Below are 19,558 nucleotides of genomic sequence, written 5' to 3'. Positions count from 1 at the left end.
TTAATTACTGTATCTGTGAAATAAGTACAGTGTGAAAGACAGGCAGATGCCTAAGTAGTGGGATATTTATAGTCCACCAGTGAACTTATGAAAGTCTATACAAAACACCTGATGAGACTATGCAAAGTAGGAAACATCAAAATTTAGCATTAGAAAGACCATGAACCTAACCTGCTGTTGATGACTTTAATCATACTTACATGAACTAACTAAGCAACTGAACACTATGATAGATGGATGATATTTCTGTGCAATGAAGTGCATTGGATGTTGATTCAATGCACTAGTGGTACAACATTGGTAAAGCCCAGTTTGGAGCTAGACAAGGCATGTCCGCATCTTTGGGCAAAGCTGGACCTTTGAGAGCAGCCTATCAACACTTGGTGAATACCTGCATGCTCATTAATACAAGGTTATAACTTACGGAGTGCTGATGATGTAAATAGGACAGAGATACCAGAAGGAAATGCTGATCCTGAAAGGTTCAATCAGAAAGTCATATAGTGTTTCTGGAATATTTTGTTTGTTTGTTTTTAATTTCATTATGGAGACTGACAGAAATATGTTATTCACTCTTACAAATATTTTCAGTTATTAAGGCAGAGCTCTGTAAAGGTTTATGCCAAGAAACAGATAATTAATAGCAGCATTTCAAATTTTACGTTATTTGATTTTTTTTTTTTTTTTGGCCCCCTATGAGCACTGGTGGTTTTTCTACATTTCACTATATAGTTTAGCTTACTTCTCGATCAAACGAACAGATGAGCTCAGAAACTCTCAATGAGAGAACCGAAACAATGCCACTAACGTTTTGGTCATTTTTACCTGAATATACATGGAACAAGTAATCAAATCTTTAAAACAAGGAAAAATGTTACTTTGAAAACAGTAAGCTTGTTCCAGAACTATGCTTTTATATGCATAAATGCTGGGTTTCTTTTTGGCTCCCATTTAACAGCATTTAAAAATGCTTGACATTAGTCAAGCCACAATAGATAGCATCATCATAATTTGCCATGATAATCAACTTTTAAAAATCAAGTCTGGTTTATGTCACTAAATAAAACAGTTTAATTCTATGTCTACATTCCTGTGGACCATAATATTTCTTCAAAGAATGATTTAGCCCTTTTATCATGAGGGAAAAAATAACCAACAACTTTTTATGAGGAAACCTACATCTACCTCCAAGTCCTTTTCCCAACAATGGATACAGCCCTTCCCTAGTTGTTCCCTGATAGCTCACTGAACAAAACCACATCAACAGAAAAGTAAACCTGCAATATTCTGTCCTTTATTATCCTAGATATAACTTACTCCTTGATTAGATTTAGGTACTGTCTTGGGGTCAGTGAGGAATAATGAAACAAAGGAATAATGATACGTCATATACTTAAGGAAATAAAAGGAACTCAATGAATTAGAAAAAAATAGTATTTTGTATAACTGTAAACTGTAACCCTCCTAGCATAGTTCAATATATTATTACTAGTTAACAAGTGTTATAATATCATAAGTTTGAAATAGTGAAAAGTATCGTAAAAGATGCTTTAAAAGCAGAAAAACTTTTAGAATGGAAAGGTAACTAATAGAGGTGGAAGTGTTAAGTTTTAAAAAAAATCTCAACAATTGTCATGGAAGAAATTCTTTCCCTAATTACAAAAGCCCACATTATCTTTTTATGCCTTACATGTAGACTCTCAAAATAAATAAATAAAAAAATCTACTCAGCCTTACCATCTTTAAATCAATAAAAATTACCATTACCATTAGAGCGCCTACCCTAAGACAAAATAAGTCTTCTAATAAATACATATAATCACACGTTTTTCTTGTTATTGTTGAAGTAAAACCAAACAGTATAGAGATATTAGAAACATTAATGGCAGAATAGCCTAATAACCTCTTAATATTTGCTGGATCACATTACTCTTTAGAATAAAACAAAGGAGAAATGTCAAGAGATTTTCCTCTGTATAGCTTTTTCCTGGCAATTCACCAAATATAGTTTTGCATTTTATGCAACTGAGCCACAGCTGATGATGAAAAAGTTTACATCAGGAAATATTTACATCAATAAAAATTTAAGGGCAATGTGAAATGTTGAAGCAGTCACAAACAATATTAATTCCTCATGAATAATCTCAAGTTTAATAGGCAGAAGCACCTTTCCTGAATACTGAGGCTGGGAATGCTCGGGACATACTGAACTGAAAGATCAGTGTACGTCAGCTCCCATCATGAATATATCTCAGAGTTTCAAACCAGGAACAGCTAAACAAAGGATGAAATGTGCAGAAATACGTATTTCTAGAATAACAACTGCTTAATATAAAGTTAGTAAACTTTATCCACCTATAGTAACAGTAATTTACTGAACAGCTCATAAACTGTACCCATTAATTGTTAATATGCAGCCACATCCAGAAACAAAATAAAGTAATAAACCAGACACTTTGGTTATCGCTCACAAAGCAGCAGTTGTAATAATAAATTTTAGTTTTTACTGCTTAAACATCCCAGACTTAACAATAGCCTCTCACTTTCTCTCCTTTAAAAAGGGAAAATCACTGGACCTATATTCCAACATATACAATCATAATGAATCCAATTCATTTATGAAATGAAAAGCAACTATATTGAAGTATTTATTTTTTAACAGATTAAAAATTTCTTTCCTGGAGAAGAAAGCTCCAAAACTAAAGGCACCTCATACAATGTACCAAATTTAATGCTCTGTAAGAGAAATGGGAACATAAATGCCTTTTTGACAGTTAAATTGGACCCATTTAGTTAGAAAGAATAGTAGCACACATTGGAACACCTTTAAAAGATCCAAACTGTAAAAAGCCTTACAATACATCACAGGATCTGACACTCCATGTTAGCAGTGAAAAGATTTTTGCCTTCTATAGACACTAACGCCTAAAGTTCAAAACAGAAGCAGCGTTTTTTCACACAACACTTCCTTTTGTGCTGTGAAAGACATTACAGCAGCAAAATGTCTCAGCGCCATTGTTTACACAGTTAGGAAAAAAACAGCTCATTGAGTGTATCTCATCTTAATACTTTTTCCTCTTTCTCATTTGCTTTCTTTTGCCTCCCCCCCCCCCCTTCTTTCTCCTCTCTCTTCTTTACTTTCTAACATCTTCATTGCTCTTCATTCTAGCGTTGTATCACTACACTAAACCTACTTGAACACTGCACTGCTTTTCTACAGATACACCGAGGCAGGCTTTGGTTAATGAATATATTACCTCAAACGTCTACCTATGATTAAAAAAAGAAGACTGCACTATTAGCTTAGAAACTGAGACTTAGTTTGAAAAAGAAAAAAAGTCTTCCTTGCATAAACATAAGCTTTGAAACAAATTAGGAAAACCAAAAGCAGTCTCCAGAAATGCTTGTTTCCCACTGCAAATTAGTCATCAACTAGCATGTCATCCACTGTCTACAGCTAATATTAATTTGCATTTTTACTAGGATGGAAGATAGCTCACACAGATGGTTTATCAGAGAGATGGTTTAAGATGGTCTTCTCTCCGTTCTCAGTTGACAGAAATTTTAGACCTTTTCAGAGCTGCTGATCTGCAATGTCATGTTCACCAGGGAAGGACGAAAGGAAAACAGACGCTCCTCTGGCACTCTGCTTCTAGGCAGGCAGAGAAGGAAGGATATCGAAGTAAAGAAGAGAAGTTTAGCAGATGGTTTGCGAATTAGGGCTTAATCTTGGGGATTATAGAAGAAAAAGCCATACATCTATCTCATCCAATATAATGTGTTTTTTGCTTAATGGGTCAATCCACAGTGGTAATAATCTTATGCGTAATAGGAAACAAAAAGTTTAGCATACTGGTCTTCATGATCTTAATTTAATTAAGGCTTCCATTAGTTGTTTGCTCCATTAAAACCACAAAGAATCCACTTTGTGAATAATATACTGTCTTTTACTGACTTTCTCTAGGTGAAACTGAGACTTCTAATTCTATGTAGAAGAAATTTCTATTCAGATCATCACATCATTAAAAAGAAAGTCAACTCGCCATTTGTTGGTTGACAAAACAAACAACAGTCAATGGGAGATGTGGTATGAGAAGGAATAAGCACATAATATTAAAAATCTCATATATCAAATAAATGCTTGCTTCTGTTGAAACATTTTCATTTTCAGTCGTTTCAATCTACTTTAAAATTACTTGCAGATGGAAGACAGGTCTATTTAGATCTATAAAGATTTAAAGTACTTCATATATGTTTATGAGAGTGCCTTTGAAATGGCTTCCAGTTTGAATACTATAGAAACTGGTTCAGAAGTTTGAAATAATAGTGCTGTTCTGTCTAGAAGTGAGTAATGACAAAGAAAACGAGAGTAAAATTCTCACCCTTGTGTTCCCTCTGAGAGGAGAATAGACCCTATTGTTCCAAATGAAACTGATAACCTGTAGCAATTTTGAACAAGTCAGATTTTCAAATACCTCCTTACATAACCCTGTGCCTTTAACTGCTGCTGATTTCTGCTCGTTCTTTCTGTGTACTGCTCCATTACCTCATTTTAACCTAGGTTTTCAGTAACAAATTCTCCCAGAGAGACGGCAACAGTTAGAATGTCTACTTCTGGTAGGGCTGAACAGAAATTGGAAAGATTATTCGGAGACGGCCACCCCAACACAGTGATTTAAACTCAGTGTCACTTCCATGTAAATTTGTTACCTGTTCTACCTTCTTTTGTATTTAACGCCTTCTTCAATTTTCTACAGAGCCTATCGGGGGCTAAAATTAAATGAAAACCAACTTCCACAGTATATGTAATCTCTCTGGATCTTGTCTAGAATACTGAGTTAGGATTTTATTTGTCAAGGCACTAGTTCTCACAATCTAAAGGTCCAGAAAGCTTATGTGAAATTGAAAAATACTCCTTTTTGCAGAGTCAATCCTGAACGATTCCTCAAACTGGAAGAACAGAGAAAGTACATATATAGCATGAATTTCCCAAATAATCCCTGTGACTGTGTTTTGTTTTACAAAGGACTACCATTGACAATGAAAAATAAGAATGTCATCAAGGTCCTCAAACCTTTTGCCTTAACGGGTTCATGAAGCTTTTACAACACAACAGGATACAAAAGTACACCTATGTATAAGCTAGCTTAGGTTATAGGTCAGAAGCAGAAGCAGTCTAACCTGTGTTAAATGAACTGCAAGGTTGACGTTTACAACCAAAAAGTAGAAAGTTAAAAAGAAATTAGTGAGTGGGTGGGACCACACAGTAAGTACCTACTCATTCCTTCATAGTATGATAGTTGTCAAAGTGTGTACTTAAAGCAAGACAGACAATAAAAAAAAATAACCTCTTACACTCTTTTTGGAAGGAAAGACTGAGATCAAAACACATCATATAGAGGGTAGTCATGTCACAACATATTTAAAATAGGTATTAAAATAGCTGCATTGCTAAGTTAATTTTAAACATGTCTGTAGACTAGGTTAAACTGTACATGATGCTATAGCAATAAAATCATGGGCGATACTGAATGGTTAGATAATTCATCAGCCTAAAGAATATTTGTGGGAAACCTCATCCAAGAACAAGGTAAATTTTTAAAATGGCAATCAAGAAAGATTAACCCCATAAAGTTACTTATAAAAATATGAAAAAGTCCCTACCGACTAACCAAAGGAAATAATGCTCATTTTGTCAGTAGAGTTCAGAGATAAGAAAGAATCCATTCCAAAAACCTACGCTGCACAAAAAATAAAGGTGTGAGGATATGACATACTATGCACATGCTACACTGGGTTTTTGTTGTTATTGTTTCTTCCTGTTGAAGACAGAACCCTATCAGGTACTGGGTTCTTGGTGAGTTTTGAATCTGTTTTTAGTGAACTGGAACAAGTTAGATAAAGTTGTTTATATGCTGTAAATCTACTTTCCCTGAGCCGAAAATGTGTTAGCTAATGGGTTGTTTATGAGTTGCAAATCTGTTCAGTGAGGTGAAAATTTGTCAGATAATGGGTTGTTTATGAATTCTAAATCAATATTCAGTGAGTCGGAACTATGTTAGATAATAGCTTGTGTATGGGTTGTAAATCTGTTTTCAGAGAACTGGAAACATGTTAGATAATGGGTTGTTTCTGGGTAGTAAATCTGTTCTCAGTGAGCTAAAAACATATTAGATAATGGTTTGCTCCAGAGTTGTAAATCTGTTTTTAGTGAACTGGAAACCTGTTTAATAAAGGGCTCTTTATATATCTTAACTCTGTTTTTAATGTGCAGAAAAGTTCAATAACGTGTTAGATTTGAGTGGCATATCTGATTTCCGTCAGGTAGAAACCCATCAGCTAATGGATTCTTTATGAGCAGATCTACATTCAGTGAATTAAAAATCTGGGACAATAGTATCTTGCATATCATGTACTCTATTTTCACTCTTTGAGTCAAATAATGAATTAAGGTTTGCATGATTTGTAGACTTCAACTTAATGAGGTCGAAAGGGGTTGTAGAATTGTTAGAACCACACTAGATATTTCCAAGGTAGTTTTGAATCTCTTTCTAAGAAAGTAAAACTTGTTACAGATGCGTACTAATAAATTTGGAGGAAAAAGATAGCAAAATGAACACCAAAGATGTTATTTTTTAATCCTGAAATGAAATATTATTACTAAAATCCCTCAGCTGGATCCCATTTAATAAATTCTGTGTAATTACATATAGTTAACATGGGAATCAGAAAATTTTACAATATTACGTCTTCCAGTGAATGGAATCACTGGTGTCAACCAGTCTTACCACTGCTTTTTCCTTTATAGGTATCACTGTTGGTCAAATAATTCCACTATATCAAGCAGCCTCATGAACTGTTTCCTGTTTACAGTGAGAGAAAATCATGTGCAGACTGTGGAAAGGAAGGATATGTAGGAACAATAAACTAACACATACTGGCACGTGATATCCCTTCTCATTTACAATGAAAAAAACTGAAGCATTTCTAGAAAACAAACACGATATCCTAAGCATATACAGTAAATTTTTTGCAAGGATAGAAAATTTCATCTGACATTCAATTATTCAGAATACTGACTCTGCTAATGAAAAATGAAATCGGGCATATTAGGATTACAAGTAGAAACACTTCCTAACAATTTCTTAAAAGTATAATTCTCAACTATGCTTTATGGAATGTCTTTAGTTCTTGTACAACCTATTATAAAGTAATAAGGAATACTTTACTGTTCTTTTAAAAAAACAATTTGTATCTGCATTGGTGCTTCACCAATTTCTCTCTCCTCTTTGTTTATTTTAAATGTAAAAATTTCCAGTGGCTTTTCATGTAACACTTTCAATCTCTTCCTATAACAGCAGAGTTAAAACAGTACTTGTACGTCACCACTGCACATTTCTGTGAGCCGTTTGTGTTTCTTGTACAGCTAACATCAACTCTGAATCCCTAGGTTTTAATGCTTTCCTGGGAGTAATAAGAAATCCTGACAACATTGCTTAGTTTCTCTTTACCATATCTTAATACAGATATCATTAATTCCTCTAAAATATGCACACAAAAAACTCAAAGCAAAAAAAGGCCTTATATTATATTTGAAAAATGCTTCTCCATTCATTAGTGTCAACAGTTTTCATGACCATGAATACCTTCCCAGAACCACAGTGCAGAGGGACATAATGATACAATTATCCAATGTCAGTTGTAGAATAGTATTTTGTCATTTTGCAGCTGTTTAACTTCTTTCTTTTCTAAGGATATTCCCATTAATATCCAACAGCAAAGGGTGATACATTCCACATCAAATGTACTTCCATTTTTCCTAATCACTTTCTTTGGTCTTGCTATTAAACTGTTTGACCCAAACAAATAGGTAAATGTAGCAATGCCATAGGCAATATAACGTACGACATTCAGATGAGAATTACGCACAACATAAGGAGCAAAAACTATACAACACTTCAGACATTTTGGAAAATGGTTACCAAAATGAACTGCAGCCTCCAAAAAAACCAGACAGTACTCAAAACTAACAAGAAACACAGTAAATATATGCATCTGATAACTGCCTACAGATGAAGGAGGTTTGTTGTATATTTCAGAACAATTAAATTGGAACAGAAATGAAAGACAGCAGATGTTTTTAGAATTTAGATTTTTGTAGCACAGATTTTTGGATGTTTAGCATTAAGGATATGTTTCTTACACAGCTGAATTCAGATTTTCCTTGAATTCTAATTTTACCATGAAAAACCATGACAACCTTTTACGTACACCTTGTATTAAAGTTATGTTTAGACTTTGTTGATAAAGATTTCAGTGTCAGATCCTCAGAAGGTTTTACTGAGGCCTCAGCTGCAAAATGTGTTTTCTGTCTTGTCCTGAAGACTTTGGTGACGATATTGGCGTCAATTGCTTGACAGCAGTGTCAGGCTTCAAGGATTCAGAGGCTAAAAAACCGTCAAGTTTCATACAACTCCTCCTACTAGTGTGGTGAACGAAGGTATAGTAAACGTGCAAAGCTACCGAGTAAGACTCCACTAAAACCGGACAATTTTGTAGGTTGGAATTTGCCTCCAATTATCACTGAGCACAAGTCACTTTTCTTGGCCTCACTACAAGAAGGGTGAGTCAACTGGACACACTGACCAGGGTTGTAGTATTTTATAACGACGAATGGTTATATCAGCAGAGATATGTTACTGTACTTCACCCCACTAACTAGAAAAATAAACAACCAATAGGTTCATGGGGTAAGGGGACTTCTTTCATTTCCAGGCATTGCACAATGAGGTTTTGTTTCAACAGTAAAGTTCCTTAAAATTACAGTAATACAAATTAAGCACCGTCATTATCACTTCTGTTTTTGAGTAATACGCTTCATGCATCGTAAGGTTGTTATAAAAGAATTTATTTTGAAGTTGTAATTCTAAATATAATGTGTGAATGTATCTTATAGGGATAAATTACAATAATTGTGTTATATACTTAAGTATGTTTTGCCATTCATTTACCAGTCATTGACATTTTCTACTCTATGAAGTCAAGTGATTATCAACTTTTCCCTTAACAAAGTTTATTGAATAAAATATGTATTTTGGGAAATAATTTTTTTACTTACTTTCAATTAGCACTTTTCTGCCAGCCCAGTTGTCTTTAATAACTTGTATATTTCCAAAGTGTGCATCACTGAAGAATATGCGATTTGTACCTCTTCCTTTCAGACTGTAGTCAAAAGCAAGAGCTATCACATTTTTGAAGTACTCCGGATTTTCATACGGCCTTACTGGTGAATTTAAGTTGGTTTCATCTGAAAGATGTATACTTTTTAATATTGTCCTTCCTGAGTACAGCAGGTAACCTTCATGTCTCAGGCAAGTAATTCCATCTTCTGCAAGATAGCCATGTGCACAAGCACATGTTCTCTGCGCATTTCCCCGATAAAGGCAAAGTTGATGACATCCACCATTGTTTTTGGCACAAACATTAGTACCTGTAAAAAAAAAAGAAAAAATCTATCTTTTATAATATTACACTTAACTAACTTAAATGAAAACGTAATTTTATGTATCCTAAGAATCCTTCTCTTAAAACTGTTTCTACAATATATACAAGTAAAACAAAGGCCAAAATAGTAAGGAATGTAACTTTAACCACAACCTTAAGATAATTTTAAAGAATACAACTAATGAGCAAATTAACAATTCACAAGAGTATATATTTTATTAATAGAAAATGATAAAATGGGTTATTCCTCCATAATCAGCTGACAACTTAGAGACTGTTTCAAGTGCTTTGAAAGATTTTTTTTTTTTTTTTTTTAAAACACCTGTTACTGGCAAAAAGTCAAATTTAGACACCACCAGAATACAGTACTGTTTTTAGACACTTTCTATCAAAATGAAAACATATATATTGACAGGTACAAAACTGTGTCAATCCAGTTCCCTGTTTTTCCTAAAGATATTTCCTAAAGTTTTTTTCTAATTTCCTGACTTTAAAAACTTACTCCCTGACAAATGCATACCATTAAGAAATCATTGTCAAATTAGCAACTTCAATGACTTAAACTACACTTCTTGCAAGCAATATTTAAAATTACAGTAATTGTCAATAATTAGGAGCTATTTTCCCTTGTCTTTTTTGGTCTATGTATGAATTACTATTATAGTTAGGTTTAGATAATTTAGTTTCTGTTTCTGACAGCACTTTCCATGTAACAATTCAGCTCTTTTATATATATCATCATTTTCCCATTTCTGAAAGTTTTCCACATAGTGAAGGAAAGAAAACATGTTAAATATACTGTTTTCAGGTAGAAAACCATAATAATTGTTGGGGAATACGTAGTGTCTGAAAGTACTGTTGATTGTACTGTGCAACTGCTACATTTCAAGCTGAAGATACTTTTAAGAAAAAATAATGGGGGATGAGAGTTAACTTCCACTTCAAATTAGAAATGTTGAATTTTGTGTTCATAGGCAAAGTTACATGAGACATATTCCTTTATAAAAACATTTTGAGATTTAACTGTATACATTTTTACATTTGGTTTGTTTTAAAGATTCTTTTATAGTTTTATTAGGCTAGAAAAGTTAATATCTGTTTGGAAGGATGAAAGGTTGAGAAGAGAAAGGAAAATACATGAAAAAGATCCTCAAGCTTCTAAAATCTCTCTTTGAAAACTTCAATGCTTCCACAGTTCACCAGCTGTAAATATCTTTTAAAATGGCCAATTCTGAACTCAGTGTAGTTAGGGCATGTCCTTGCACACAGGTATGTAAAATAGGATGAAGGATAAGAATCTGCTTGCAAATAGCACTGCAGGACTGGCTCCTCAGAAAGGGTAAAACAGGTGTTTGAAAAAAAAGCATTAATCACAATCAGCACAGGTTGTTGGCTTTTTGTTTGGGGTTCTCTCCTGTTTTGTTTGGGGTTTTCTGTTTGTTGGTTTGCTTGTTTGTTTTAACAATAGAAGGTCAGGAAGCTAGCTAATTACATTTTTTAAAATAGCGTTAACTACTTCTAGTTCAACGAACTTAAAAAAAATATATAAGAGTGTGATATAGAAAAACATTCCAAAAACATTTTTCACCTTTTTTTTCCCTTTTGTCCTCCTGGCTCACTGACAGCCCCTCCCAAAGACATTAACCATTTGTACCCTAGTAAAATTTGAAAAACGTATTAAAAAATCATTCAGTTATGTTTTTCAAACTAACATCAAAAGATTTTTAGCCTCAGTAACCGTTTCTCTTATTGCTAATGCGACCAAGTCTTTAAAGCTATCAATAAAAAATCATTACATGTAAAGAAGCTTTTTTTTATCCAATTGTTCAATTTTCCTAAGACTGTAATATAAAGCAGCCCTTCCAAGCAAGCAGACATTAACTATTTCTAGCCTAGTTAAAAGACATGATAAATTTTTGTGTGGATTTTATTTTTATCCACAAAATATGGTGCCCACAGTACTCTGAAATTACATGCAGAAATTCTTAGTAAAATTAATATACATATGTTTGCAAAGTAATTTTTTTCAAAACTATTTAAAATTCCCTTGGGAAAAAAAAAAAAGACAGTCTTTCTTATTGATTGTTAAATATGCTTTCTTTCAAAATGCAGATTTATTTTACGTGTCATTTAATGCAGTTATTTAGGAAAGATGTATATAAAAAAAACAGGGTCTTTGGGTACGTAATGCTTTGATTAAAGCAACTTTTGAGAGCTACCAACACCAGAGATATATTTGTATTAAAAAGTTTCTCTTGTATTACAGTAACTTTTTTTCTCTCTCTTTTTGAACACATTTGTAGAAAATTTTGTCTGGATTGACTGGTAGCAGTTTGTTCTGAGGAAATAATCATCATTTTTTGTAGACTTGTAACCACTTTTGCTCAGTGAAACAAGTTTTTCAAGGTCTCTTCAAAACCAGAATTTTAGGAGGAAAAAGATAGCTAAAAGCAAAATTATTCTTAGTCAGGTAGTGGAGAGTAAAATTTAACCATTGATACCATAAATCACCAAGAGTATATGATAACTTTTGTCTCTTGAATTCGCTAAACAAATTGAATATAAAGGAAATACGATTATTTAACAAGGTCTCTTCCCACACAAAAAAACCCTAGAACCCAAACCCAAGTAATTTCAGGACATAAATATGTGAGACACAGAGGCTGGGAATATCTAGCTGTGAAAAAAAATTCTGTTTTGCTTTCCAATAGAAATCTGAGACTGCCTGAGATTATTGCTCTTTAAAGAACAGTTCAAAGTCCCTCTCATTCCTACTACTGTTTTTTTGCTTTTTTTTTTTTTAAAAAAAAAAACAACGAAAACCCATCAAAGCTGGAATGATAGAAAGTGTTTTGGTTTTAGATTTTCTCCTTAAAACACTCAGAAGAATTTTTGTAGAATTTATACTACATGTTTTCTTTAGTACATTAATTTTAGCTTAAAAAAAAAACTTAAATAATAAAAAGTAGAGATAAAATCAGTGATTACTTAACTTTTGGAATGCTTTAAAATACATAAAAAGTAGCAGGTGATATTAAAACAATTAATAGCATCCTTAAGAACAGCCAACCTTTCTCTCGTGCTCTATTAAAGACTTTCACTTCCTTCAGGTTTATTCCAAGGCCAGTCCTCATGGTCACAGCATCCGTGGCCTCATTCTTGTGGCCTCTTCTAATAGAGCCATTTGCATGTGCTCTGCCAAAAAAGTTGAAGACGCCTCATCAACAATCCTCAACTAATTCACACCAAACAAATGACTGAAGGGCAGGAGAGAGTTCACCTAACAGAAGGTGAAGAGACCTGTGCTCATCTATGACACTGATATGCTTTAGCTTTCAGCTTCAGAAATGCCCTTTCTTTGGAAATTGCATAGCTTTCTGCGATCCATTCTGTGACCTTGCTCAGGAATGGCTAATCCTACAAAAGCGAAGCACCTGGCACTGAAATAACATTTTGAGACTCAAATACTTATGAAAAATAAATTACCTGTCAGACCAGTAGATGTAAGCTCCAAACACCGCGACTGAAAACATATCCACATTGCTCCCTGACAGCACAATCTCCCGATTCCCTCCACTCTCAAGGTCAATTCTCTCTATCTTGTCGGTACGAGCATCACACCAATATAATTTATTTTCCTAAAGATTAATTTTAAAGGAAACATCAACAGTCTTGTCCAAGTATTTAATTAAGAGTTATTGCGATTACATCAAAGTGGAAGACCCACCTGGCTTTAATGAAGCATACCAAACACTGCACATTTTAACATATACTGGAAGACAGAGGAACTAACCTCATAGTCGATGGAAATCCCATTAGGCCACGCAATCCCCAGGCTCACAAGCACAACCTTCTCAGACCCATCTAAGTGTGCCTTGCCTATGCAAGGAGTCTGTCCCCACTCTGTCCAAAATAAATACCTAAAACGTTGTGGAAATTACCAATTAAAATTCAGCATCAAAATAAGAGTTGAAAATATGTAATACTGTACTTCAATTGCAAACAAAATGCACCATTACCATTAAATAAGTATTTAAAAAACATGATAAGGCCGACATCTCTAAATAATCTTAAGAGATTAAATGTATCATAATACTTGTTTCATAGAACAATTTGTTGAGAGATTTTTTTGCAAATGATCTATATGAAGTAATTCTTAAAACTGTATTCAATCAGTCATTATGTAGTTCTATTCCTTAAAGAATTCAGCTCTGTGCTTGGAAAAATAAAAGCCAATTAGAAAAAAAAAAAAAAATTACTGGAACAGAAGCTCTCGCATCTAATTACTAACAAATGTTGCGATAATACAAGAGATGTATGTCTAACTTAAAAATGCTTTGAATATGAAGCATTGAGGAGGACTGTGGGAAATGGTAGAGCAGAGGGATTTTATTTGGGAAGAAAATATTTTTCCTATTCTCCCTAATGCTCATGGGAAGAATCTGCAACTTACTGATCTAATTTTATATTACTGTATACTTACTGGTACAGTAACGTCACTATTTCAGGATAAGATGCTAGGTCAAACTTCTGCCTTGACCTCCTATTTCTCAGTCTGTTGCTTTAGGTATAGCAAAATGAGGCCAGTTAACCTACACAGAGCACTTCCTTTACCAAACAGTAACCTACGGAATAGCTTTAAGTAAAGGTCTATGTGTCTACAAACATATATATGTATGCATATATACTCGTGTTAAAATATATTATAAACACACACACACATATATACATTCTCAGCAAGAAATCTCTTTCTAAGATAACATAATTGAGGTCTAGCATATTACTAGTCACCTGAAGAGAAACATTTGCACAGCAAATAGTCACAAGAACACACTAAAACATTGTTTAGTAATACTCTGTACACAAAGCGAACATACAAAACCATTGTCCATTGTTTTTCTCCGTGTCGAATGTACCTATTACTCTGTGTTTAAAGATTACAAAAGTCTTCTGTGCATTACTAACCAGTTCTACTCCTGAGTCTGGTGATATCGTTGTACCAATCTGTTGTTAAATAGCTATATTTGATTGGATGACTGCAGATACATGAAATAAAGAGGGATAAAAATGGGAGAGGGGAGAACAAATATGGATCCTATAATTAGCTCATAAAATTTAGCTTCTGAAACAATGTCCACCTTACGTTGGCTCTAATTGTAGGGCTTTCTGGCTATAATAAAAATGAACTTGTTCTCACACTTCTTGACATAACAACCAGTAACATGAATACCAACTATAAAACTTGTACTACATTAGGAGATTGAAGTGCTATATTAGCTAAATTAAAAATATGTTTTAGAAATATTAAAATAGACACTATTAACCAGCTGGATATCAGCCATCACTGCTTAAGTTTAATACAACTTTAACCAGATTACTAACAGCCCCTCTAAACAGAACGGAGCTTGCTTTCAGGCATCTAGTCAGGTACTTTCTTAACGCAAGATATCAACTAAATGTTGACTACAGAAAAGCAGGCATTCAATACACTTGAATTAAACATTCTGTGCTCTTTTCTTAGACTAGTTACTCTGAGGGGAAAAAAAAAATAAAATTCATAATTAGCAGGTTAAATGAACCTTGAATCCTCCAAAGAAAATCCTGAATAGCTGCCAAAAATGTAAGGCAAGTTAGTTAATACTCCCTTAGAATATTAATGATTACAAAGGTATTGATATATAAACTAATATAAACTATTAACTAGTATAGAAAAACTTGATATTCCCATATCTTCTCAAAAGGTCTGGGAAGTACCATCTAAAATATTTGTTTCCTGGACCTTTGTAGGCAGCAATATGCTACCGACACATTTGGTGTATATACTGCAATGCTAGAATAACTACAACTCAACTTATTTTAGAACTATCCTATATATAATTTACACAGCTGACATGGAGATGCAGGTCATGAAAATTTGATGCTGGCCTAGGACCAACTTTCAAAAAGGGTATGTTATATGAATATGCACACCTGATCAGGGGCAAAGACACTCCTCTGTAGGACTACACGCTCTTACCTTTTTCCTTAGTAACAATAAATAATGTTACCAACCAGCTGAATGCTGGCTGCTTCCTATCTTGGTATAACTGGCAGATTCAACAAGATCTAATAACTGCTATTTTCCTCTCCATTCTAATAGCTGTCAACTCAAGCTTCAAGAGAAATGAAGAATGTGAAGTCAGGGCAAGGGGAGGGAAGAAAACCTTTGAAAGTTTTGCCTCGTAAAGAGAAAGAGATACGACAATAGCGCAGAGGGTAAAAAGGCCTTAATCTTCCCACAGAAAGGTATACCTGTACTTCACCAGCAAAACATTGCTATCCTTCTCATGAAGAAACTTTGATTGGAGACATCTCAAGATATCATTTTGTGGCACAGTGTTGAAGCTTACCTACTAAGCTGAAGCTTACCTACTTTCACAGAAGATACACTGTTCTGCCAGACCTATAAAACAATTACTAATCTCTGGTCCTCTTGTCTTCCTATGTTTTCTTAAGCATTCTAAACATATCTAAAAACTAACTAGAAAACTCAACAAGAACACAACATCTAAGGAATGTTGCACAACTGAATTAATTTCTACATTTAGCATTTGTCATCTTTACTGGTTTTTTGTTTCAAGTGCAATAATTCAAATTCCTCCAAATTATATTTTAACCACATTTTATTAATATCTGCTTTTTAGTGGCATTAGACTAGTCTAAGACCTAAGAAGATGGTTCAGTGGCATCTCTAAATATCCATTAACTTAAAAGCAGGCATTGTTTCTTTCCAAAGATTCTTTTTAATATTGTTGGCTATTATTTCATCTGATATGTGTACACTTACCATTTTGGTAAAATAAAACCATGAACTGTTGAGTCAGAAAGCATCATGTGAAAATATTGTCATTAAAATAAAAAAAAATTCCACACTTCAGTAAAAAAGCAACTTTTCTATCAATAGCAGTATTACATATTATTCTGTCAAGGGTTCTGCATTTACTCTTCCCTATAGCAATTGTTAAATGTTGGATCTCAGCTGCAACCCGTCTTCCCTCTCCAAAACTGCTGAAGAGTTGATTACACTTTTTATCATTTCTAGTTGAAAATAATGGATTTTATATAATTTTATATAATTCACATTATTTTAATATCTAAGGATTCTCCAGAGAAACTGCATCTATTGCACTTAGTCCTCATAGACTTCATGAGGGCTTTTCCTTTCCTTTGATGTAAGGGGTGAAAACCTATCTGTATATGTGTATAGCAAATACATTATATACATGTTGAGGGAAATTACACTGTAAATTAGCTATTGTTTTGAATAAGTCTGGTCTACCCTTCTGGTCAGAAGAATTTTATCAAGCTTCTGTGTACTTACCTTCAAAAGGTTGTTTTGGGGGTTTTTTTTGTTTGTTTGTTTGGGTTTTTTTAATTTTTTCTAACAGAAGAGCACAGATATTCTGGTACATTAAGGACAAAATTACAATTAATTCAGCCAGATCCTGAGTATGATCTGGAGAAGATCCTACTCTGAAGAACAGCGTTAATCCTAGACCGTTAGCAGATACTGCCAAGCAACCAGTGGTGCTGTATGAACACAGCTGTAATGATTTGTGGCAAAAGCTATTACATTATGCAGAAAATAAAACCTGTTATTGCTTTCATCATCTTTCGTAAAGACGTTCAGTTGCAATGCTCCAGTCTGCAAAATACACAAATCACTATCTCTAAATTCTCATAAAGGAAATCATGGCAAAGACCTAAACAGCATTTTGCATCACTGGTATCAATCTGGCCTCACTGAGAAGCTGCAAATTCCTCTGAGAGACTGCTTTCCTGAAAATAGTAAGATACTGATTTGATTGAATCTGGGAAAAATGAGCTACACAGTGTCATCTCTGGTTTTGGGGGCAGGTAGTTGCTCAAGTATTTCTTTAAGATTTTGGATACACAGCATTTAGAGCTTCCGTTGTAGCGAAGTAAATGTACCAGTTAAATCCACTGAGTCTTGCTTATATGCCTTTTCCTAAGGAAGTACATTTCATATTCCTATGAAAAAAAGATGAGAATTCTTTGCAGAATTTACTGCTGCTGTTTTACTTGTAGCTCTGCTAACAATAGTTTTGGAGCTGGAAGGGGACAGAAAGTTCTCTATTTCTGTTAATGCTGCAGTGTAGCCCCTACTCTCGACAAACAGTTGGATGAATACAGATGTCATTTTTGACAACCCTTACTCTCTTACCCACATGCTTAATCTCACATTACTTTCAGCTACCCTGGGCAATGTCCTTGGTTGTTGTAGTGGCATCTTACATGATACTGGAATTTATAAGTATCAAGAATTACACTGTTCTATGATTTCATCATGACATCAAGGTCTTCATTAGCTAATGTGACTTCCTTGGATTTGCTGAAAACTTAAGAACAGATTTAAGCACGCTTCCAAGCAATGTCTAAACATCAGTTGAAATGATTGTCTTAGAAAATGAAAACTGTTTTGCAAATAAAGTACAGTATGTCGCATATACAGAGACCAATGAAAAAACTCAGCGTATGGTAAGAATAACACTTCCTTCCACTTGTGCTTAGTTACAGTGCAATAGTTTCCAATACAATCCTTTTGGGTTTTACTAAATGCTTATCTATTAGAATGAAGGCCTTGATTTACTTAGATAAGAGCATCAGCGCTAGCATGCAAACTTTAGAAGAAAGGCATTTAGCCGTAGTCATGTTACCCTTTTTCTGGGTGTACCGCAATAGATCTTGGCTGGTCCAAACCCTGGGATATAATTACATATCGGAATGAGCCGTTGAGCCTGGCAACTTCAATTAAGTTGAAGCCATGATCCGTCCAATATATGTTACCTAGGAAAAATACCTTAAAGTTACTGCAAAAAGAAAAGACTACTTGAAAAGTGTTTAAATCTTAAGTGCATAAGTTATGACCAGAAACTAAATGCTGTCTTTTAACTTATATGTATCTTATATTTGTAATTTCTAGTCCTATTCAGCCTTCCATTTTAAAGTATAAACTTGTATTCGTGGTTGTCACCATTGAGACTGCCCACCTAAGAAATAGTGTCTATTTAAATAATTTTTCTGTCTGTAGTAAAATGGAAAAAAACAGTGGTGGTATCTTCAGAGAAAAAAATCTAGACATTTCGAATATTAGAAATTAGAGCTGAAAGAAGAACAAGTTATTTAGTCTTGACCTGAAGATGCAAGAGCATACTGTCAGAAAACATGACAACTCCTGAAGCAGGTTAAGACCTACCTGCTATCCAGTCCACTGCAATGCCTTCAACTCTTCCCAAACCATTTGTAACAATGTCTTCTTTCCATGTTTGGTCTCGTTTACATCTGCTAATTTTGTTGAAACCCATGTCTGTCCAATAGATTGTATCATTTCCTATAAAATACATAGCAAGGATTTTTTGATTAATTCAGTTCCTTCAGTCCAAGTATCTACATCAGTAACTGTAAAAACTGCCAATAATAACTTTCTTAATATGTGTCAGAGAAAACAGAAGAATGGTATCAACACTATCATCTTTAATTCCTTGTTCCTTTTTTTTTGTTTATAATAATTAAAGCAGAATACTAGGTTTTCTACTGGTTGTTTAGTATTGCACATATAACACAATGGGGCCATGACAACAGATGGAAGCCACTACCCCTGTCAAAAATCAGACAATATGTTGTCTTGCTTTGGTTTTTTTTTTTTTCCTAATGGAATACCTGTTTGAAAACATTTTACTTTTTTCTTAATCACCATTCCAAAATATTTAGAGGTCTGAAAAACTACAGTATAAAGCTGCCTATACAGTTTTTTTCCTTCAGTAATCATACAGATTGAAATTAGGCAGTATAAAAAAATCTCACTAGTAAAAAAAAAAAAAAAGTGACATTTGAGAGTGATATACTGATAAAAGAATAAAAAATTGACCCTACCCACAGTTCATTTTTTATTTTAAATGTCCTGAAAAGCTTTCACTAAGAGTCTTTTTTGGTGTTTTAGGGCATTTCAGCTGTCTTCCTTGCCATTCTGCTGCAGCTGGCTGTCCATAAGGCA

The 19,558-nt window shown here is 33.9% G+C and overlaps 1 protein-coding gene across 1 annotated transcript in view; it reads right to left on the bottom strand.

Annotated features, from left to right (window-relative positions):
* LRP1B (LDL receptor related protein 1B) overlaps nucleotides 1–19,558 on the bottom strand; it is a 584,315-nt gene that overhangs the window by 171,988 nt on the left and 392,769 nt on the right. The window contains exons 35-40 of the mRNA XM_075711708.1: nucleotides 18,761–18,895; nucleotides 18,222–18,351; nucleotides 13,298–13,424; nucleotides 12,991–13,142; nucleotides 12,575–12,699; nucleotides 9,119–9,490 (exon numbers count right to left, since the gene is read on the bottom strand). Coding sequence (XP_075567823.1) covers nucleotides 9,119–9,490; nucleotides 12,575–12,699; nucleotides 12,991–13,142; nucleotides 13,298–13,424; nucleotides 18,222–18,351; nucleotides 18,761–18,895 — 1,041 coding nt within the window. The remainder of the gene's footprint in view (nucleotides 1–9,118; nucleotides 9,491–12,574; nucleotides 12,700–12,990; nucleotides 13,143–13,297; nucleotides 13,425–18,221; nucleotides 18,352–18,760; nucleotides 18,896–19,558) is intronic.

Source organism: Pelecanus crispus, chromosome 5 (genome assembly GCF_030463565.1).
Source record: "Pelecanus crispus isolate bPelCri1 chromosome 5, bPelCri1.pri, whole genome shotgun sequence".
Taxonomy (NCBI): Eukaryota; Metazoa; Chordata; class Aves; order Pelecaniformes; family Pelecanidae; genus Pelecanus; species Pelecanus crispus.
The sequence above is the reverse complement of the archived record's forward strand: the minus strand, read 5'-3'. Positions and strand labels throughout refer to the sequence as shown.